This window comes from Biomphalaria glabrata, chromosome 1, assembly GCF_947242115.1.
Source record: "Biomphalaria glabrata chromosome 1, xgBioGlab47.1, whole genome shotgun sequence".
Taxonomy (NCBI): domain Eukaryota; kingdom Metazoa; phylum Mollusca; class Gastropoda; family Planorbidae; genus Biomphalaria; species Biomphalaria glabrata.
The window spans coordinates 13,960,230-13,979,819 of NC_074711.1; the positions used below are offsets into that span (position 1 = coordinate 13,960,230).

General features: G+C 35.0%; 1 protein-coding gene across 5 annotated transcripts in view; it reads right to left on the reverse strand.

The window, feature by feature from the left end:
- LOC106052257 (zwei Ig domain protein zig-8-like) overlaps positions 1-19,590 on the reverse strand; it is a 142,709-nt gene that overhangs the window by 71,278 nt on the left and 51,841 nt on the right. For all 5 annotated transcript variants that reach the window (XM_056023424.1, XM_056023410.1, XM_056023405.1 and 2 more), the window contains one exon: positions 5,986-6,110. In XM_056023424.1, the coding sequence (XP_055879399.1) occupies positions 5,986-6,072 (87 nt within the window). In that variant the 5' untranslated portion in view covers positions 6,073-6,110. The remainder of the gene's footprint in view (positions 1-5,985; positions 6,111-19,590) is intronic.

A 19,590-nucleotide genomic window follows, 5' to 3' on the forward strand; every position in this document is an offset into this window, starting at 1 on the left:
ATTAATATAATTATTCATATTCTGCTTGTTCATAGTATAGCTTCTCATAGTGTTGAAAATTGCTTGGTAATACTCTAATTGTCAGGCCGGATGTACCCATATAGTCAACACAAGCTATAGCCTCCTAAAGTATTTAGTACTAACATATAATATCTGGATTTGTAAAAGCCACCAAAAGGACCCCATATCTCAAATAGCTAAGGGCCTTTTCAAGTCTAAATTGGCACTGATAATTCTGTAAACAGCGTTAACATGTCGTCGCAATACTTTTATATTTGTTTGGGACGTCCACGTGCAAAGTTGTCTCCCATTAGTCTTATATTAGTACACATAGTCTAGTATTAATTTCCAATGTTAGTTTATTAAATATTTAATTGAAACTAAAGTATTGAGATAATTAATTGGCACAATAGGGCAGAAACAATGCTTATGTAATCTATAAAATGAATAGTATTCTAATAGGCATGGAAAACATTACATAAAACTGTCCATTATGCAACAGGAGCGGGAAGTGAAATATTCATAAGAAGACTTAGTAATAATGTAATGTAAAATATGTATGTAGTATTCGTAGTATTGAAACATGACAATAGAGAATGACTCAGCCTTCTCCAATAGGAAACACAGAGAGGACCCACATGACGGAAAGAATAATTTTCCATCAGTTATCGGCCTTGATAAAACTTAATGTATATCTTTGGGCATCAGGAGGGGATAAATCAGTGTAGCCCTAAGTAAGTGTCAAGAGTTATCCCAGATAGTTGTTCAAATCAGTAAATCCAATAACTGACTGCTCAATCATTTTCTATTATTGGAGAGACAGACCCTCAGGAAATGATTAACTTATTCCAGTTCCTAGTTGACAGCCAACAAGGCCTTCACCTTCAACTGTGGCATGTAAATGGCGACAGAAGTAGAAAAGGGGCAGGGGAGAGGTTAGGCTTTGGCGGCATTAGGGGCGCTCAAATACGATCTGATAAATGTGGTGCTTGATCTAGTGCGGTGGTTCTAACAATGTCCAGAGAAGAGAACTTCTTAATCGAATTTGTGGTAACAACATACAACCTTGGAGAATATTGTGATTGAAAAGTGTTTTCAGTTGACTTTTGTTGGTCTGGGATCACTGTACAGAAGTGGCACAGAATGTCAGCCACTCTGCATGTCGTAGGACAATCGAACAGTAACAGCAAACTATTTGAACGCACTAGAAAGTCATTTATCAAATGTTTGATTTTTAACAAAGCCTTTACTATCATTTGAAAGTGGAATGGACTTAAAATGGCGAGACCAAATATCAGTGCACACGAGTCTGTTAGTCCTATTTATTTGTCAAGCGTGTTTAGTTGTCAGTTATATTTATTTGTCAAGCGTGTTTAGTTGTCAGTTATATTTATTTGTCAAGCGTGTTTATTTGTCAGTTATATTTATTTGTCAAGCGTGTTTAGTTGTCAGTTATATTTATTTGTCAAGCGTGTTTATTTGTCAGTTACAGTTATTTGTCAAGCGTGTTTATTTGTCAGTTACAGTTATTTGTCAAAAGTGTATATTTATCAGCAATATTTACATGTATTTCTCAAACGAGCTTATTTGCTGTTATTAATTTTGCTTTTGTTTTGCGTGTATGTCTATAACCTAAGAGATAATAATAGCGTTTGATTTATTTATCTATTTATCTATTTATCTTTCTTTCTTTGTTTTTGTTTTTTTGTGTTTATAATATAAAATAGATGGAGAGGCAAAAATATGAGCATTGTTTCCGCAACAGTCCACGCCACAGAAAGCAGACACAGAAGACATCTTCTGGCACCCATCTCAGCAACTGCCACGTTGTCATTGAATTCACGTCTACTGACTGACGTCTATCAAAAACGAAAGCAACGAAACAAAAAAACTATTTTCCAGACGTACTCTTGAACGTAAACAATAGTATGGTGTTTATCGCAGTTCTAATTTGGACGGAAGTCGATATGTCAATTTATTGATTCAACTTAGAGCTGTTAACGATATTTGGCTTGTTTCGTAGACAGTCAAAGAATCGATACTTTATTCATGTACTCGTAGTTATTAAAAATAACTTTGTCGATATCCATATATGAATGTGACACTTTGCCCAAAGGTACTTAGAACCAATATGAAACATATTCTCGGTCTGTCAGAAGAGGGGATCAAATTAATCTTAGCTGAGAGTGAGTACACAATGTCCCTTTCTACTACTCACACTTTATCGACATTGACCTTTTGGACACGTGTCGATGACGTCTGATACAAAGCATGAGAACAATTCGCTCCCCTCCCCCGTTGTTTTTCTCCGTTTGATGGTCAAGTTGTTTGGTCAATTTGTCATCGTTTGTACTGGACATGTGAGCGACACAAAGATATCTCCCAGATGTGACAGAGATTGGTCCAGAACCAAAGAGGAATCGAAGTACGGTGAAGTCCAAGACGGGGGGGGGGTGTCATGACCTTGAAGGAACATTCACTTGTGCTGCAAATGTCACGGCCAGTATAGAATTATTCGTACGATCAATGAAAGATAATTGACATGGGCGCCAGTCAAGGACTAATGTTCTAGACATTAGGGCGCGTGACTTTTTTTCATGATAATTCCACACACCCCCTCCCTCCCTCCCTAGTCAACTTCTGGTCTAGTTAGGGCTTGAAATAGAATAATCAAACATTTGACATTATAATTAACCCTGTCAGAGCCCAACAATGTTTCTAGTTGTCCGCGAATTGTCTTGACCTTTTATTGAACCACCTTCTCGTCAAACAAAATAAATAAATGCTCTGGTTTAATAATGAAAGAATCTTTGCAAACAGAAGGAAAACCTCTATAGAACATTTAAACAAAGACAGAAAGAGTTTATAAAAAGTATATAAAAATTAAACACCTAACCCAGAAAGTAAGCAGACAGCTGCAGAGTGAATACATAAACAATGTAATAACAACAAAAACCTGTGGTCATACATTAAACCTAAGAGAATGGAAACAACAGAAGTAGCATCATTAAAAAAAGATAACACATACTGATAATGAAACTAAAGACGACATTCTAAATAAATATTTGGCATCTACATTCTCAGGCCCAGGAAACGAAGACATACTACTTAATCTGAATCAAGTCAAAAACACAGGAGGTATTGATGTATATAAAAAGGGGATCCAAAAAACTATTAGCTAACATAAAACCAAATAAAGAGTCCGGACCTGATAAAAATAGAGCAGTGAGATTCATAACAAACGAATATTCACATTTGACTAGAGTAACACCTTAAGTAAAATCTGTGAATTTAGAAAGCATTCAGGAGAGAGGACTCAAAAGTAAAGTAGCAATTATACATAAAACACTGAACCATAATCTCCAAATATAAAAAAAAACAAACTAATAAATATTCAGAAAAACACAAAGATAAAGGCACATTTCTGATACCATATTCTAGGACATATTTGTACAAGTTTCAGAAATGGAAGACTATGACGTTCTAGTTCAAGTCTCCTTACAGGACAGCATAATGGCCTGCAGGGTTTGAACTCGACACCATCGTGCCGACAGCCCCAAGCGCATGCTACAGACCCAGGCATCTATCCATACTGAAATTGTATTTGTTTTTGTATTTGTTTTGCTTTCTCTTCTGGCTATCTGTAGATCTATTCTTCTAACTCGCTCTGACTCCGTTACAAGTTTTGACTTTTTTTTTTAACAAATGGAGATGAAAATATTTAAATTTCTCTTAGTTTAGATGTATTTGAACTGTTGTGGGTGTTATTTTTCTTGAACCAAGTCGTTTTTTTTTTATAAGATCTATTGATGTTTTATTTAGATGGCATAAGGGAGGATACTTGAAAAAAAAATGTACCTGAATTTTTTTTTTTAACTAATGTACTTCTGCGGGATCAAACCTTTTTTTTTTACTGCACAAAAAAGTGCAGTGCACTTCTCTTCATTGAAGATTACAGAGAATGTACGTCGCGGCTTATTCCCAAAAGGCCGGCTTCGTTCTCTTGCATCAAGTCTTACTGCCCACGTATCGCCGGTTGTGACTCCATTTCAAAATGTATATCTTTCCTTGGAATCAAGCTAATAGTCTAGAGTGAACTGATTTACAGTGTAAAGAATATCAGTATTGTCTAGACAAATTGGGGTAGATATATCCGCAAATTTATTTTTATGGTGGGGGAAATAAATTTATTTTATGACAAGTTCATTCCTAATAGTGTTCTTACAAGGGATTTAATTTAAAGCAACTACTTAGCAATCACCGGCGACCGGAAATATTGCTTTGAAAACATTCACGAATAGCTTAAAGAATGGAGAATTATAACAACAGAAGTACCATAATGAAAGAAGATGACATTGGGCCCTACGATGCTCTATTGATCACTGTAAGAAAAAGCAAACATAACTTTATGGTCATATCACAAAGTCCAAAGGCCGTCCTTCAGGAAACAGTACCAGGAAGATGAAGAAGAAGCAGACAAAGAACGCGATGGTAAGACAACATCAAAGAGGACACTTAAGGCAAAAGACAGAGAGGAATGGAAGAAGACGGTCGACAGATCATGTGTGATGCCCCAATGGTTCAGCAGAATATGGGTTAGGTAAAGGTAAATGTGAAGTAGATGAAGTCTTCCTCTCTCTCTCTCTCTCTCTCGCACACACACACACACGAAAGTGGGCGACCATTTTTCCCACACTTATTTGTGAATGCTAAAATGTTCAGCTGCATCCACCTAGAACGACAGCCATGAATCAATACCGCAATAGTCCATGGATAGCGATCTAGAGTTGTTAAAAAATAAATAAATAAATTTAACTCAATGGTGCTGAAAATTGAGATGGATTTCTTTTTACACGGACTAACAGGTCCCGTAACTCGCCAGTCAATGAGTTCAGATGTTGTGCATGAGTTGTTACTCCAACGTCAATTCACGTGACTTCAAGTCACGCTTAGCGTTTTTTTTTTTTTTTTTTGTTGTTGTTGTTGTTTTTTACATTTATTTCGAAAGGAATCTGGAAAAAAAATTAGCTACATCATTTTATATGTCTGTTCTGTTCCCTGTAGGATTAGATCTTTATCCTTTCATGGAAAGATATCAATTCCAAAAGGCTAAGATTTATCCCTGATAGATGGGATCTTATTTCTCTCAAATGGGATTTTATCCATTTAAGAAGTGATCTAATCCCAGAATTATTTAACTTGGCCTTCCCTAATCAGCATATTTAAAGTAACATTTTTACCTCCCCTTGATACTCCAGATTAGAAGTAGGAAGATAAGACATTGAGATGCGGATTGGTTGGGTTTGGTTGTGTTTGGTTGTGTTTGGTTGTGTTTGGTCGTGTTTGGTTGTGTTTGGTTGTGTTTGGTTGTGTTTGGTTGTGTTTGGTTGTGTTTGGTTGTGTTTGGTTGGGTTTGGTTGTGTTTGGTTGTGTTTGGTTGTGTTTGGTTGTGTTTGGTTGTGTTTGGTTGTGTTTGGTTGTGTTTGGTTGTGTTTGGTTGTGTTTGGTCGTGTTTGGTCGTGTTTGGTCGTGTTTGGTTGTGTTTGGTCGTGTTCGCTATTTCCTATAGATACCGGGATCGTAATGGTAGCTGGTACTGGTCATTGTCTCCATTAGTGAGCATTAAGTCTTGAAGGACATTGCCACACATTCACGCCTTGAAGGGAGAGAGAGATAGACAGAAAGATAGAAAGATAGATAGATAGATAGATAGATATAGATAGATAGATAGATAGATAGATAGATAGATAGATAGATAGATAGATAGATAGATAGATAGATAGATAGATAGATAGATAGATAGATAGATAGATAGATAGATAGACAGACAGACAGACAGATAGATAGATAGACAGAAAGATAGATAGATAGATAGATAGATAGATAGATAGATAGATAGATAGATAGATAGATAGATAGATAGATAGATAGATAGATAGATAGATAGATAGATAGATAGATAGACAGACAGACAGACAGACTTACTGTGTGATCACCTAGATTGTCCACTGAACAGAAGAGCACCGCCATTTCCCCTTCGTCGTAGGTCACACTGTCTGAGACATCCATCATCGAGGGCAGAGTGACCAGAGGTCTGGCTCTACTGACATCTGACAATGGAGGTAAAAACCTTAAATTAGATAACTGGTAATATTGGACGTAACACTAAATTCGATTCTTTTTTACCAACACCAAAGTGACTGATTTACTCATATCTTTAAACATTATAATACATTGTACTATCCAGATTGCTTCAGTTCTGGACTTATACGTAGGTCATTAGAGTTTGTTTGTTTTTTATTTAAAAGCAATGTTGTTGTTTTGTAAATAGAGATATACAATTGTGGATATCATTTCACAGCCTATTGCTTGGGTCACAACGCTATGCAGGTAATTGGTAAATGTCAACTTATAAATTATAAATTGAAGAATGTCAGCTCAGTGAAAAATCTGTCAAGGTCATGTCAAAGGTCAGGTGAGTTGAAGAAACAAAGGCAGTTTGTGTTGTACACACAAAGCACGCACAATTTTGTGTTGTGATAGAAATAAATGATGTGTCACGGAGTAGCGAAACTGTAAGACAACACACTCAGCACGATGTAAGACAACACACTCAGCACGCTCAATACGCTCTATTCAGCTAGCAGCATTGTTTATAAACAGTCAATATAATGGACCTCATTCACCAATCGTAAACCAACAACATTTAGCCACGTGATAATATTGATAAAACAACGGAAAAAAACTGTCACGTGACAGCCTGTGTGTATTACGTAATTTGTAGTGAAGAGATAGAGAACCACGTGGCTAAATGTTGTTAGTTTATGATTCGTGAATGAGTGATTGAGGTCTATTCCAACTTTAATAACCAAAAAGAACGAGAGTTTTTGACTAATTGATTTCAAAACAGACAATTATTTCGTAGCACTTGTAGAAGCCAAACTCTCTTTTGTTTTGTTCAAGCCCCTACTATTAACTCATGCTTTCTTCATAGTCTAAGAAAGTTGGAATCTGGAAGTACATAGTAGTATGCAGGGCCGGGTTTTAGTTAGTGTAGGGCCCGTGACCAAGATTTTTGTGGTTGCCCTTACATTTGTTCACAGCTTCAATAAGTATCTACTTAACACTACTACTTAGATGTAAATGCCATATTTAGAAGAAAGAAATAAAATACATGTAAATTTAATCTAGTTTATTTTATTAATATGCCTATATTTTAGTTTGTTTTTTATGTATATTTACGATCACGCTACAAGTGAACACGTCTTAAGCACGAAAATGATGCCAACTGTGAGATTTAAAGTAGTGTCAGTAAAAGTACGAACACAAAACATTCCAAATGTAAAATAGTAAAAGTTTGTATCCAAAATTCGAAAAAAAAATTAAACTCTATTGTATGGGGTCCCTCTCTTGTGGAATCCCTTCCCCGCCTACCCTCCTTCTTTAAATCAGCCCTGGTAGTATGGCTCGTTGGCTCAGTTGATAGAGCCTCACTTCAATGTTGTGGGTTCCATCCTCAAACTTTATAGTTGTTTGTTCTCTTCAAGTCTCACAAAGTTCGACTGTTAACTATTAGTGTATAGTGTAGGCCATGAGTTTTATTTTTTGTTTAGGCTAAAGATAAAGAACATATTTTAGGATTGGTCAACAATGTTTGCATATGATAACCGAAACATGAAGCTATGAGTCTGTTTCACTGAAATGTAGTATACTACTTCGTACATAACTCCCCGGAATAATTTCCACTGTAAAGCTAATCTAAATTCTTAGTACATGAAATTATCATAAAAGAGCCAGTTTTAAAGTATTGTACAAGAATTTGTTACAATTGTCTATAGTTCAATACAAAGGCCAAGCTGAAAAAGACCCACTACCGGGGTCATCATTGGAATGTGGGTAGTGACCATTGAAAACAAGTATCCTTTAGAAAGATTTTTTTTATGAAGAATTAAAAAAAGAGAGGTAACACACTCAGTATCCTCAATATATCCTAGTTGTATATGCTGTTACGTTAGAATCAGATGAAGATAAACTACAATAACAAACAATTTAAAGTCCAGATCTATTCTTCTGTAACTTTCGTTCTTCATTGCTAATACAACTATTCTATATCTATTTGCGTTTCACATTACCTCCCCTGATATAATCTCCAGGGTAATCGTTCCTGTTGATATGAAAAGTGAGAATGTATGTCAGTACGCTCAAGACAGTCCTTGAAGGCACCAGGGGCGGTGAACTGTGTAGATAAGTTTAGTATTGTGCAATGATTGGGTTAAAGTACCCCAGCCCAGACATGTACTTGGTTAATTGAGAATTGTCTAATGAATGTCTACAGTAGGACTCAATAATGCATGGCCCACGCTGACTACACATTGATAAACGTAGCTTGTAGATTCGGAGAGATTCAAATGAAAGAATGTACAAATTGGGTTCATTCGATTTATCGATTTTATTTCTTCTACACATAAACAATGTTAATGCATTGGGGGGGGGGGTGAAAGTGTTTCGAAACTTATGAGAAGCTAAATAATTTTATTTCAGATTTAATAGCTCAATATTCCTCACATATTGTGGTTACTACGAGATGATGATAAATAGGCAGAATGAACCTTGCCCAGGGGTGGTTGTAACCATTTCATGCTATGCGGTTTTAGAATGCACGAGAAACTGGCTCATGGATTTAAAGCTGAAGTTAATGAATGATATGATCTTTTGTTGTTATCACTGGGTCTCTGTGTGATATCATTTCTAAGTACATTTTATAATACACCCTCCCCACTCAAACACACAGACACACCTAATGGTAGCCAGTGTCTCTGACCTACTAATGTCCAGAGATTTACTTCTTTTACATTTTGTGACCTAATAACGACAAGCTTAACACAAAACTTGGGAACACACTGATCAATAGGAGAGAAGAATGTTTCAATGGAACATTTCGGTGAGAGGCTAAGCTCAGACTGAAAGGAGAAAGCTTTCTCGAGTTTTCTTGTTGTTGTTGTTGTTGTTGTTTTTATCCTAACTATATTACTGATGTCTAAGCCTCACCAATAAACACAGTCAACTGAGTAGCCTCAGAGAATAGTAATTGGATCTAAAGGTCAATGGTCAAGGACATTATGAAATGGACATTGATCGGTTTATTTTATTTTTAGTTTTTCATTTGTTTATTTGTAAAGATTTTAATTACTTGATTTTGTATTGAGAAAGAAAATACCAATGGGCTCGACTAATACAATGAATAGTTTTAATTAAACAAAAAATATGTTTTCTACTTGCCGTAACTATCTTTCTTTTTTTCTTAGTACAATCTAATGAGAGCATAATTACTTCACACGGCAAGATTAGATTAGATTTGATGAGATTACATTAGAGTAGAGTAGAATAGATTGATGGATGGATAATAGATGGATGTATGGATAGATAGATAAATAGATAGATAGGTAGATAGACAGACAGATAGAAAGATAGATGGATAGATAGATGGAAGGACGGACGAATAAACAGACGGACAGACAGACAGATAGATTTTCTGTGTTTTAATTATATTAATTATATAAACTATAAAAGAATAATATTACAATTAGAGCCTGACAGACTGAAGCCGCTGGCAAAATGCCACATGGCACACAAAAAAAAAGGACATTTGACATCTCCGGATCTTGGTTTATAACAGGGTTCAAATATTATAAGTGAAAATAACAAACATTCGTTTATACCAAGATCTACAGAATCAGTCACTGTCGATCCTGGAGCATCTCCGATACGCTGGATTAAACATTCAACACTAAATTTGCTCTACCTGGTCGTGAGATGAATGAATAGACCAAGTTATTGAATTTGGTAGCTTGGAGCACAAGGGAAAGTAAGAACAAATACACCTACCCAACGGTACTCAATGGACCTAAATGTATACGTGTTTAGTGTAAATATGTGTTACTATGTACTTGGGTGACGTAGAGCTCTTGTGTTCAACAAGTCTCGCCTCCTTAAAGACATCAGTCGAGTTCAATGGATACAGCGCTTGTACAATGATAGAATCAAATCAATATCGATTGCTGTGTACTTTTTTCTTCTTTTCACACTGAGACTGTCAAGTAGGCTTTTAGTTTTCATTTAATTAAGTGCTGTATCACGTGACTCTAGCGCCGGCTCAAAAATAACAACCTCATCTGCAGAAACTGTCAGCAGTGATGTTAGAGCTGGGTTTTTCCCACTACACATGGTTACACAAGAGTTCAGTATTATTGCTGTTGAGAAGCTGGCTTAGATCTAATGTTCCTAAAAACAACTAACCTATGTATCCTACTTTCCAACAAAATGATGTTTTATTTCTTATTTTCATATGTTATATATGGGCGTAGACGGGGGGGGGGGGGGGTGAACCGAGATGAAATCCCCCTGAGGGGGGGGGGGGAGGTCGGAGTTTAGTGACTGATTTTTTGCTTTGATTTTGTTTATTTTCGGTGAGATTTTATTACTAAACCATCACTTGTCCCAGCGCAGCCAAGGGGGTTTTGAGTTTAAAAGCCCCTACCAGAGGGTTTTGCAGTTGAATCCCCCATTCTATAAAACAAAACAAAATAAAATAATAACGCAAACGACAATCCCCAAATTCCAAGAGTATAGCTAAGGAAGATTTTGATTTTAAAACCCCCTCCGAAATTAACGATTAAAACCCCCTCTTCAATATATGACTATCCATTTTTCAGTCACCAGATTCTATGAGTGTAGCCAAGAGGGGTTTTATGTTTAAAACCTCCTTCCAGCGGGATTTGCAGCTAAAAACCACTTCTTTCATATAAAAAAAGCAAATTACACACTCAAAGTTTATGAGCGTAGCCAAATGGTGTTTTGAATTTAAACCCATTACAGCGGGTTTGAAGCTAGAAAATACCTCTTCAATATAAAAAAAAAGCAAATTACACGCACAAAATTCTATGAGCTAAGCCAAAGGGGTTTTGAGTTTAAACCCCATTTCAGCGGGGTTTGAAGCCCCAAAATACCCCTTCAATATAAGAAAAAAGGAAATTTCTCAAAATTCTATGAGTGTAGCTAAAGGGGGTTTGAGTTTAAACCCCCCCCCCTTCAGCGGTTAGGGTTCGAAGCCAAAAAATACTTATTCAATATATATATATATATATATATATATATATATATATATAGAGAGAGAGAGAGAGAGAGAGAGAGAGAGAGAGAGAGAGAGAGAGAGAGAGAGAGAGAGAGAGAGAAAGCATTTTAATAAATGGAAAATATTTTTTTAGTATATTTAAAATCCTAGGGGAAACTTTGTGACAGTTGAACCTGCAAACATTTGTTTGAGCAACAAAACTCGTTTGATTACGTTGTGTTTCTATTTTTCCTTTCACTTTACACAAGTCTGGAGTAAAACACAAATATGGACATTTTGGGTATTTATAATTCCTAGATTCTAGGTGTTTTTTCAGATACATTAACATTAATCATCATGAAATTGCAAATTGCTTTACTTCAGGAACAAAAGTCAGATTATTTGCAGACGATTGCATAATATATAGAACAATAAAAACAACACAAGACACAGATATTTTACAAAGAGAATTAGATGAATTACAGAAATGGGAATCAAATTGGAGCATGTCTTTCCACCCAGAAAAATGTCAGTTGTTAAGAGTAACAAAAAAACTAAAACAAATTAATTCCACTTATCTTATTCATGGCAAACCAGTAACACAGACTAAAAACGCAAAATACCTAGGTGTTATAATAAATGAAAAACTGTCATGGAATCCACATATTGATGAAACCACAAAAAAAAATTAAAACAAGATTACAAAGAGAGTTTGTGTTACACAAACTCAGAGGCGGCCCCCGTCGAAGTCGGATCCCTGTCGGATCTGCATATTCGCAAATAATATTCAAGAAGTGATTTAATTTTGATGTAAAATGTTTTACATGTTTCGGATGTTCCTTCAGAGTTGAAGATAATTACTTCCTAGTCCAAACCTCCCGCAGGACGACGGGGGATGGGAGCGGGCAGGGTTTGAACCCTGGACCATCCATAAATCTGAACGACAGTCTAGCGCGAAAACCGCACGACCAGGCAGCCATCCGATGGTCAAAAGTAATAATGTTTCAAAGATTCATTTGCGTAAATTTAAATTTAAATTAAATAAAAAAATAGTAGATTAGTTTTAGTATATTAAAACATTACAATATTGATCAAAACGTTTGGAAATGAAAATCTACACTTTTTTTTTACACTTTAGGTTTAGAAATTGAAATTCTACATCTTAATCTAGTCTATTTTAGTCTAAACTAGATCTAGAAATTCTAGATATAGACTCTAAAATAATTTTAATTAGAATATAAATCCAGATCTAGATATACTGTAATAAAAATCTAGATCTAGTTTAGAAAATCTAGATTAGATCTAAATCAAGATATCATTCCTTTTTTAAACGCGAGTTACATAACGAGGCTTAATAAACATTACTATACTGAGTTCTTTTTTCATTTCATTTGAAGAATTAATTCCATATAACGTCAGAGGAAAAAAAAACACTACGTCACACGGCCTAGCTAGACTAAAAATCGCCTTCATCGATACGAGCCATTTATCCGAGTGTTCATTGACTTTGGTGCACCGAGTGCGTTCTTTAAGCATTTCATTTAAAGAATTCATTCCATATGACGTCAAAGGAAAAAAAAAAACACTACGTCACACGGCCTAGCTAGAATAAAAATCGCCTTCATCGATACGAGCCATTTATCCGAGTGTTCATTGACTTTGGTGCACCGAGTGCGTTCTTTAAGCATTTCATTTAAAGAATTCATTCCATATGACGTCAAAGGAAAAAAAAAACACTACGTCACACGGCCTAGCTAGAATAAAAATCACCTTCATCATTACGAGCCATTTATCGAGTGTTCATAGACATTGGTGCACCGAGTGCGTTATTTTAGCTTTTCTTTTAAAGAATTCATTCCATATGACGTCAAAGGAAAAAAAAACACTACGTCACACGGCTTAGTTAGACTAAAATATGTTTTTATTAATACAAGCGATTTTTCGAGGGTTAATAGACATTGGTGCACCGAGTGCGTTCTTTTAACATTACATTTAAAGAGTCCATTCATATGACGTCAAAGAAAAAAAATTCCATTACCTCACAATAGGCTAGTACCGGTACCATAAAAAAAATGTCTTTATTTACACGAGATATTTAACGAGGGTTCATAGACATTGGTGCACTGAGTTCTAATAGAATTTATTTAAAAAGGATCAAAGCCGCATTGTTTTTGCGTTTTATCTGTCAGTCTGTCTGTCCGTCATCTTGATATAAAAAAAAACAACTAAAAGTTATTAAAAATTGATTAACCTTTATTCTACGTTTCAAAACATCGCAATAATTTTTAGGTATGAACACAATTGAAAAGTTTATATAATAGATTGTTCCGGATGTTTGTATAAATAGTAAAAGAAAAAGAGAATTTCAGATAAATGAAATACCGTTAATTAAATTTTTCGGATGGTCTCGTATAAAAATTAGATGTACTACAGCCATGTGGAGAGATTTTCATACCTTACTTTGGTGTTTGGATTCTGTTTTCCTTAAAAATCGGAACATAATATTAACGATAATTAGATTTTTTAATGTTTTAGGTAGAAAGTTAAATGTACTGTAAGAGAGTAGTGAGTTAAAATATTTTTCATAAAAATCCGTAAAAACATTATTTCGTAAATGAGAAGATTATTTGTTTATTAATTAGAAGAGGGAGTTCAAACAATTATTTGGCGTTAGTAGATTTTTAAATAAATTCGGAAATTTCTGGCGACGATTTATAAGAAACAAAATCCGGAACTTTCTTTATCGATTACAAAACTTCTATGTTATGTTTTAGCAAAAAAATTAAATGTCTAAAAAGTAATTTTTACTAATCAATTCTAGTAAATTACTTTTTTTTAAAGCCCTGAACAACCTTTTGTCGATATTTTTAAAATTTGTTTAAAGATGAAAATACGGAACAATTTAATATTGATAATCAAATTATAGTGACGCATTGTCAAATAATATAAGTGTAATATAAGTAAATTATGCGATTTCAAACAATCATTAGGCATAATTCATGTTTTATAAAACAATATCCGGAACATTTTTAAACTTAATGAAATATAAGTCAGTATAGAGATTTTGATTTAGCATTAATATGCTATTTACATAAAAAACGGAACAACATATTATTGATAATGTGTTTTTGCAACGTTTAAGCATGGAAATTGAATGTAATATAAATTAGAAGAGCAAACAAACATTTGTTGGCGTTGATTAGTTTTGCACAAAAAAATCCGGAACAATCAATTTTTAGATACTTAAAACTATTGAGATGTTACGGGAGGAACATTAAAGTGTAAATCAGATTTTCAATAGCTTTTAGAGTTCTAGTTTTTTTTTATCTGATCGTGACGGACAGACCGACCAACAGACAAAACGCACAAAAATAATCTTCTTTTATTCGGATGGGGGCACTAAAGAAAAAATAAATAAAATCTGATTTTTTTAAAAAGTTTAAGGAATTGGTTTAGGACCTGATCATGTTGCGACGTTACGCTACTGCACGAAAATCGCTGCACAAAAAGTCCATTTAAAAAAATGTGCGTGATATTTACATACAAAGTGCATTATTAGCCTTTATAAATAAAGGGAAATGTTTTCTTTTAATTTTAGCAGCTAGTTGACCAGAAAAAACATCGTTAACTATTATTTATATTTGTTGTAAACATTTCCTGTACATTTTAAAAAATATATTTGACTTAGTGATACTGAAAATACACATAGATTGTCAATCTTTGTTAGCATATTGTAACATTGCCTCCCTTACATTTACGTAATTGTTTTAGAATTGGTGTATTTTTATGAAAAAATCGCTTGCATAATTAATTTTATAAATTAAACTGTTTGCTTTTAGTAAACCAAAAGTAGCCGTTGCACCTAAACTTTTCAAGCCGCATTTAATGATGAAATAATATTTTTCATATCTCTTCTAGTTTTCGAGATCTGAGTGTGACAGACGGACAGACGGACAGACGGACATTTTGCACAAACCTAATAGCGGCTTTTTCCCCTTACGGGGGCCGCTAAAAAGCATTAGGATTTATTAAAAGAAATTTCTATAATCAAATAAGAACATAAAACTAAAATGTTATTTAACTTTGGTTAGGCCAATAATAGAATATGCATCCTCCGTTTGGGACCCCTCAACTCAAGAAAACATTAAGAAACTGGAACAGACACAAAATAGAGCAGTGAGATTCATAACAAACGAATATTCACATTTGACTAGAATAACACCTTTAGTAAAATCACTAAATTTAGAAAGCCTTCAGGACAGAAGGCTCAAAAGTAAAGTAGCAATCATACATAAAACACTGAACCATAATCGTCAAATACAAAAACAAAATTAATAAAATACTCTGAAAGACACAAAGATAAAGGCACATTCCTCGTCCCATATGCTAGGACAAATTTGTACAAATACTCCTTCTTCCCTAGTGCCAGAATTGACAGTCATTGGTTAATATGCATGACTAAATGCATGACGCGTAGGACGTAATCATCTTCTTTTTTTTAAGTAACGTCTGTATTATATAAGATAAGAAGATGAAGAAAAAAAATGAATGTTATATAATTTTTCAAAGTTTGTTTTTTAGGTTGACGTCACGCGACAACTTGTAGGTGTCATTTATTATTTATAGCTCTGTTTGATGTTTAATGGCGGACTGGCCAGATTTTTTTGTCATTCGAAGTTAAAATTTATTTAAAAAATGGTTCAGATCAAAGTGTGGCAGGGTCTTAAGTAGATGTTCCTGCTCCAAATGGAAGAAGTAATTGATCAAACGACAGGAAATAGAGTTAATATTTGATCTTCAATTCTCAGTCTACGAGATATTTATATATTGATTTACATACCCTAGCAGCCTCCCAACGTGAAACACCCCCGCTATTTTAGGGACGGGGGGGGGGGGACGAGAGTGGGAGAAATGTATCAAGTATCAAATATCAATAGCTAGCTATCTTATGTCCACACAATACATAAATACATATTAACAACGGGGCGATACTACAGGAAATACAAGATTTAAATCTTTACTAACAAGTAAAAAGATGTCCTAGGTTTAAAATCTTTGGCGCCTCTGAGTCCACCCAGTTAGTTATGAAAAAAAAAAGATGGTTGGTCGTTGTGCTGGCCACATGACACCCTCGTTAACCGTGGGCCTTAGAAACAGATGACCTTTACATCATCTGCCCCATAGATCGCAAGGTTTGAAAGGGAAATTTTTTACTGGGTTTAACTAGTTTTGTTCTGGAAGTGCTCTATATTCACAGGGCAATAATGAGGCCTCTGCTTTGTTCGTTTAGTATTCACTGTGGTATTTGGCTGCATTGATGTGACTTTTTTTGTACTATCAAGTTGATTTTTGTGGAATTATTGGATAGTGAAAGGTTATTGATAAGTTTATTTTTCAAAGTAAATTGTTGACGACATTACTTCTCAGAAACCTCTCTAAAAAGCTGACAAAGTGAATAACATCACTTCGAATTCAACCAATGAGAGACAAGCAGCCTGACTACGTCATACATCATGTGATTACATTTTGACGCATGCGTGCATAATGGATGTCGTTGTGCAGACAATATGCAGTGGTGAGATTTATCACATTGTTTCTGTTATAAAATAGAATTGACCTTCCATCTCTAGCAGGGACGACAACCATTCTGTCATGGTTTAGGGTTTTATCAACCTTGACACTCACACCACAATAATTTGACCATCAGACTTCGGCTCCATCCTTTTCTTCTACTTTTAGACTAGATAGTAAGTAAGCGCACATTGAGATATTCTTAAATTGAGATATTCTTAAATTGTTGACTTGATCTGTTTATCTTTTTTTTTTTAATTATTTGTAATGTTCTTTAAATCGTTTTTCTGTACTAGTAGGGCCTACTTGATGATAGAAGTCAGTTTTGTTAGTTGCATGAAACAATTAGAAAGACGTAGCTATAATTTAATACATTCTAACGAATAGATATAATAGGAAATGTATGTATGTGAATTCTATTGTAGTTCTAAAACCTGTGCGTATGTTTCTGTGAGTATGTTTGTGTATGAATTTGTGACTATATGTGTGTGTATTCGTATAAGTGTGTTTGAGTCTTAGCACTACAATGTCTTAAGTGTCTGGTTTGAGACATACAATTAAATCTTTATTCCTTTAATGTGACTTAAATGTCTTCAACGTAAAGTAGAGCCCCTATTTATGCCTAGTATCATTATCAAGATAAAGTAGAGCCCCTATTTATGCCTAGTATCATTATCAAGATAAAGTAGAGCCCCTAGTAATGCCTAGTATCATTATCAAGATAAAGTAGAGCCCCTAGTAATGCCTAGTATCATTATCAAGACGTCCACAACTTAATGTTGGAATCTCCTCGGCTCTATCCCTCTCTTTACTTGGACCTAGTCTCCGATGTAAAGCAATATCTACTTGTCTCTATCCATCTCTTTACTTGGACCTAGTCTCCAATGTAAAGTAATATCTACGTGTCTCTATCCATCTCTTTACTTGGACCTAGTCTCCAATGTAAAGCAATATCTTTTTGTCTCTATCCATCTCTTTACTTGGACCTAGTCTCCGATGTAAAGCAATATCTACGTGTCTCTATCCATCTCTTTACTTGGACCTAGTCTCCGATGTAAAGCAATATCTACGTATCTCTATCCATCTCTTTGCTTGGATATAGTCTCCGATGTAAAGCAATATCTACGTGTCTCTATCCATCTCTTTGCTTGGATATAGTCTCCGATGTAAAGCAATATCTACGTGTCTCTATCCATCTTTTTACTTGGATATAGTCTCCGATGTAAAGCATAATCTCTGTGTCTCTATCCATCTCTTTGCTTGGACCTAGTCTCCGATGTAAAGCAATATCTACGTGTCTCTATCCATCTCTTTGCTTGGATATAGTCTCCGATGTAAAGCAATATCTCTGTGTCTCTATCCATCTCTTTGCTTGGATATAGTCTCCAATGTAAAGCAATATCTACGTGTCTCTATCCATCTCTTTACTTGAACTAGTCTCCAATGTAAAGCAATATCTCTGTGTCTCTATCCATCTCTTTAATTGGACCTAGTCTCCGATGTAAAGCAATATCTCTTTGTCTCTATCCATCTCTTTGCTTGGATATAGTCTCCGATGTAAAGCAATATCTCTTTGTCTCTATCCATCTCTTTACTTGGACCTAGTCTCCGATGTATCCCTATATCTCTCAGTAACTAAAACACTACAGCTGGCCTCGCTACTCACCATGCCAGGGAATTTTATGATGGTGTAGTCATCAGGGGGGAACATTCTCTTAAGAAGATTATCATCCAGATTAAAGTAGCTTCCATTTCCAAGCCATTCATCTAGCAGCCGATTGAAACGAAAGCGTCAAGTTATTGACTATAGTGATTGTACATTATACTCATACATAGTGCCATGATAGTGGAAAAGGAAGAGAAAGTAGCTAATTTATTGAAAGTTCTAAATTCGATCCTTTTTTAATGTTATTTCTAATGTAATAGTTGTAAACACATTTGGGTCTCAGTGAATAGTTTCTGAAAGTTAAATGTGTTGTTAATTGTGATCATCTCAGCCCAAACTCAATCACTTAAAGCTTTATAGTTTTTGAATATGGAATTGATCTTAAATTCTCAGCGCTATCCCTGCTTAATAATAGTACAAACAGTATACAGTCCAAGCCGGTTAATCGGACAACATCGCTTACATCGGCTCGTCCGATTAACAGGATGCGACCATATAAAAGGTTTTCGTTTCGGTGTTCAAGATTCGTTCCGAATAGGAAGCTGCTTTAATTAACAGATGGTCCAATGAACCGGATTCGACTGTATTGGCAAACAAAGCTCAGTCCAAAATGTCTCATTAGAAAACAGTAGATGAACATTTAAAAAGTTATTAATTGTGAAAATTTCGGCCCAAACTCAATCCAATAAGAAACTTTACGTTTTTAAGTTGAATACGTTATAAACATGCAAGTAAAGATCTTTTTTTTTTTTGTATCGATTAATTGGATTTAAAAAGATTGATGTCATTGAAGTAAACAGGATGTCAAGGAATTAAAAAAAGGAACTGAGGTTCAAATTCTACAGGGGTAATACGCTTTCTTTTTAAAATGTAGCTCTACAGACAAAGACATGAAAGGTGGCTGTGAAAGTATTAAACATTTTTTCCTCATCCCAAAAAGTTAGAAAGATCAGTTCTATATCTTTCCTATTGGCACCTTATCACAAAACAGGCACGTTTTTACCTTAGTCGTTGGACCGTTGGGGCACCATTCAAGATTCGTTGACCTTCTTTCTCAAGTCCTCTCTGTCTTTTGCTTTTGTTAGAATCTCTTTCAATGGCAGGCCTGTCCTTTCTTTTATGTTGTCCTCCAATCGCTTTCTCTGTCTGCCTCTTCGTCTTTTTTCTGGTACTGTTCCCAGAAGGAAGGTCTTTGCAAGCCGCGAAGATCTTGTTATATGGCCATACAATTTTAGTTTTTTAA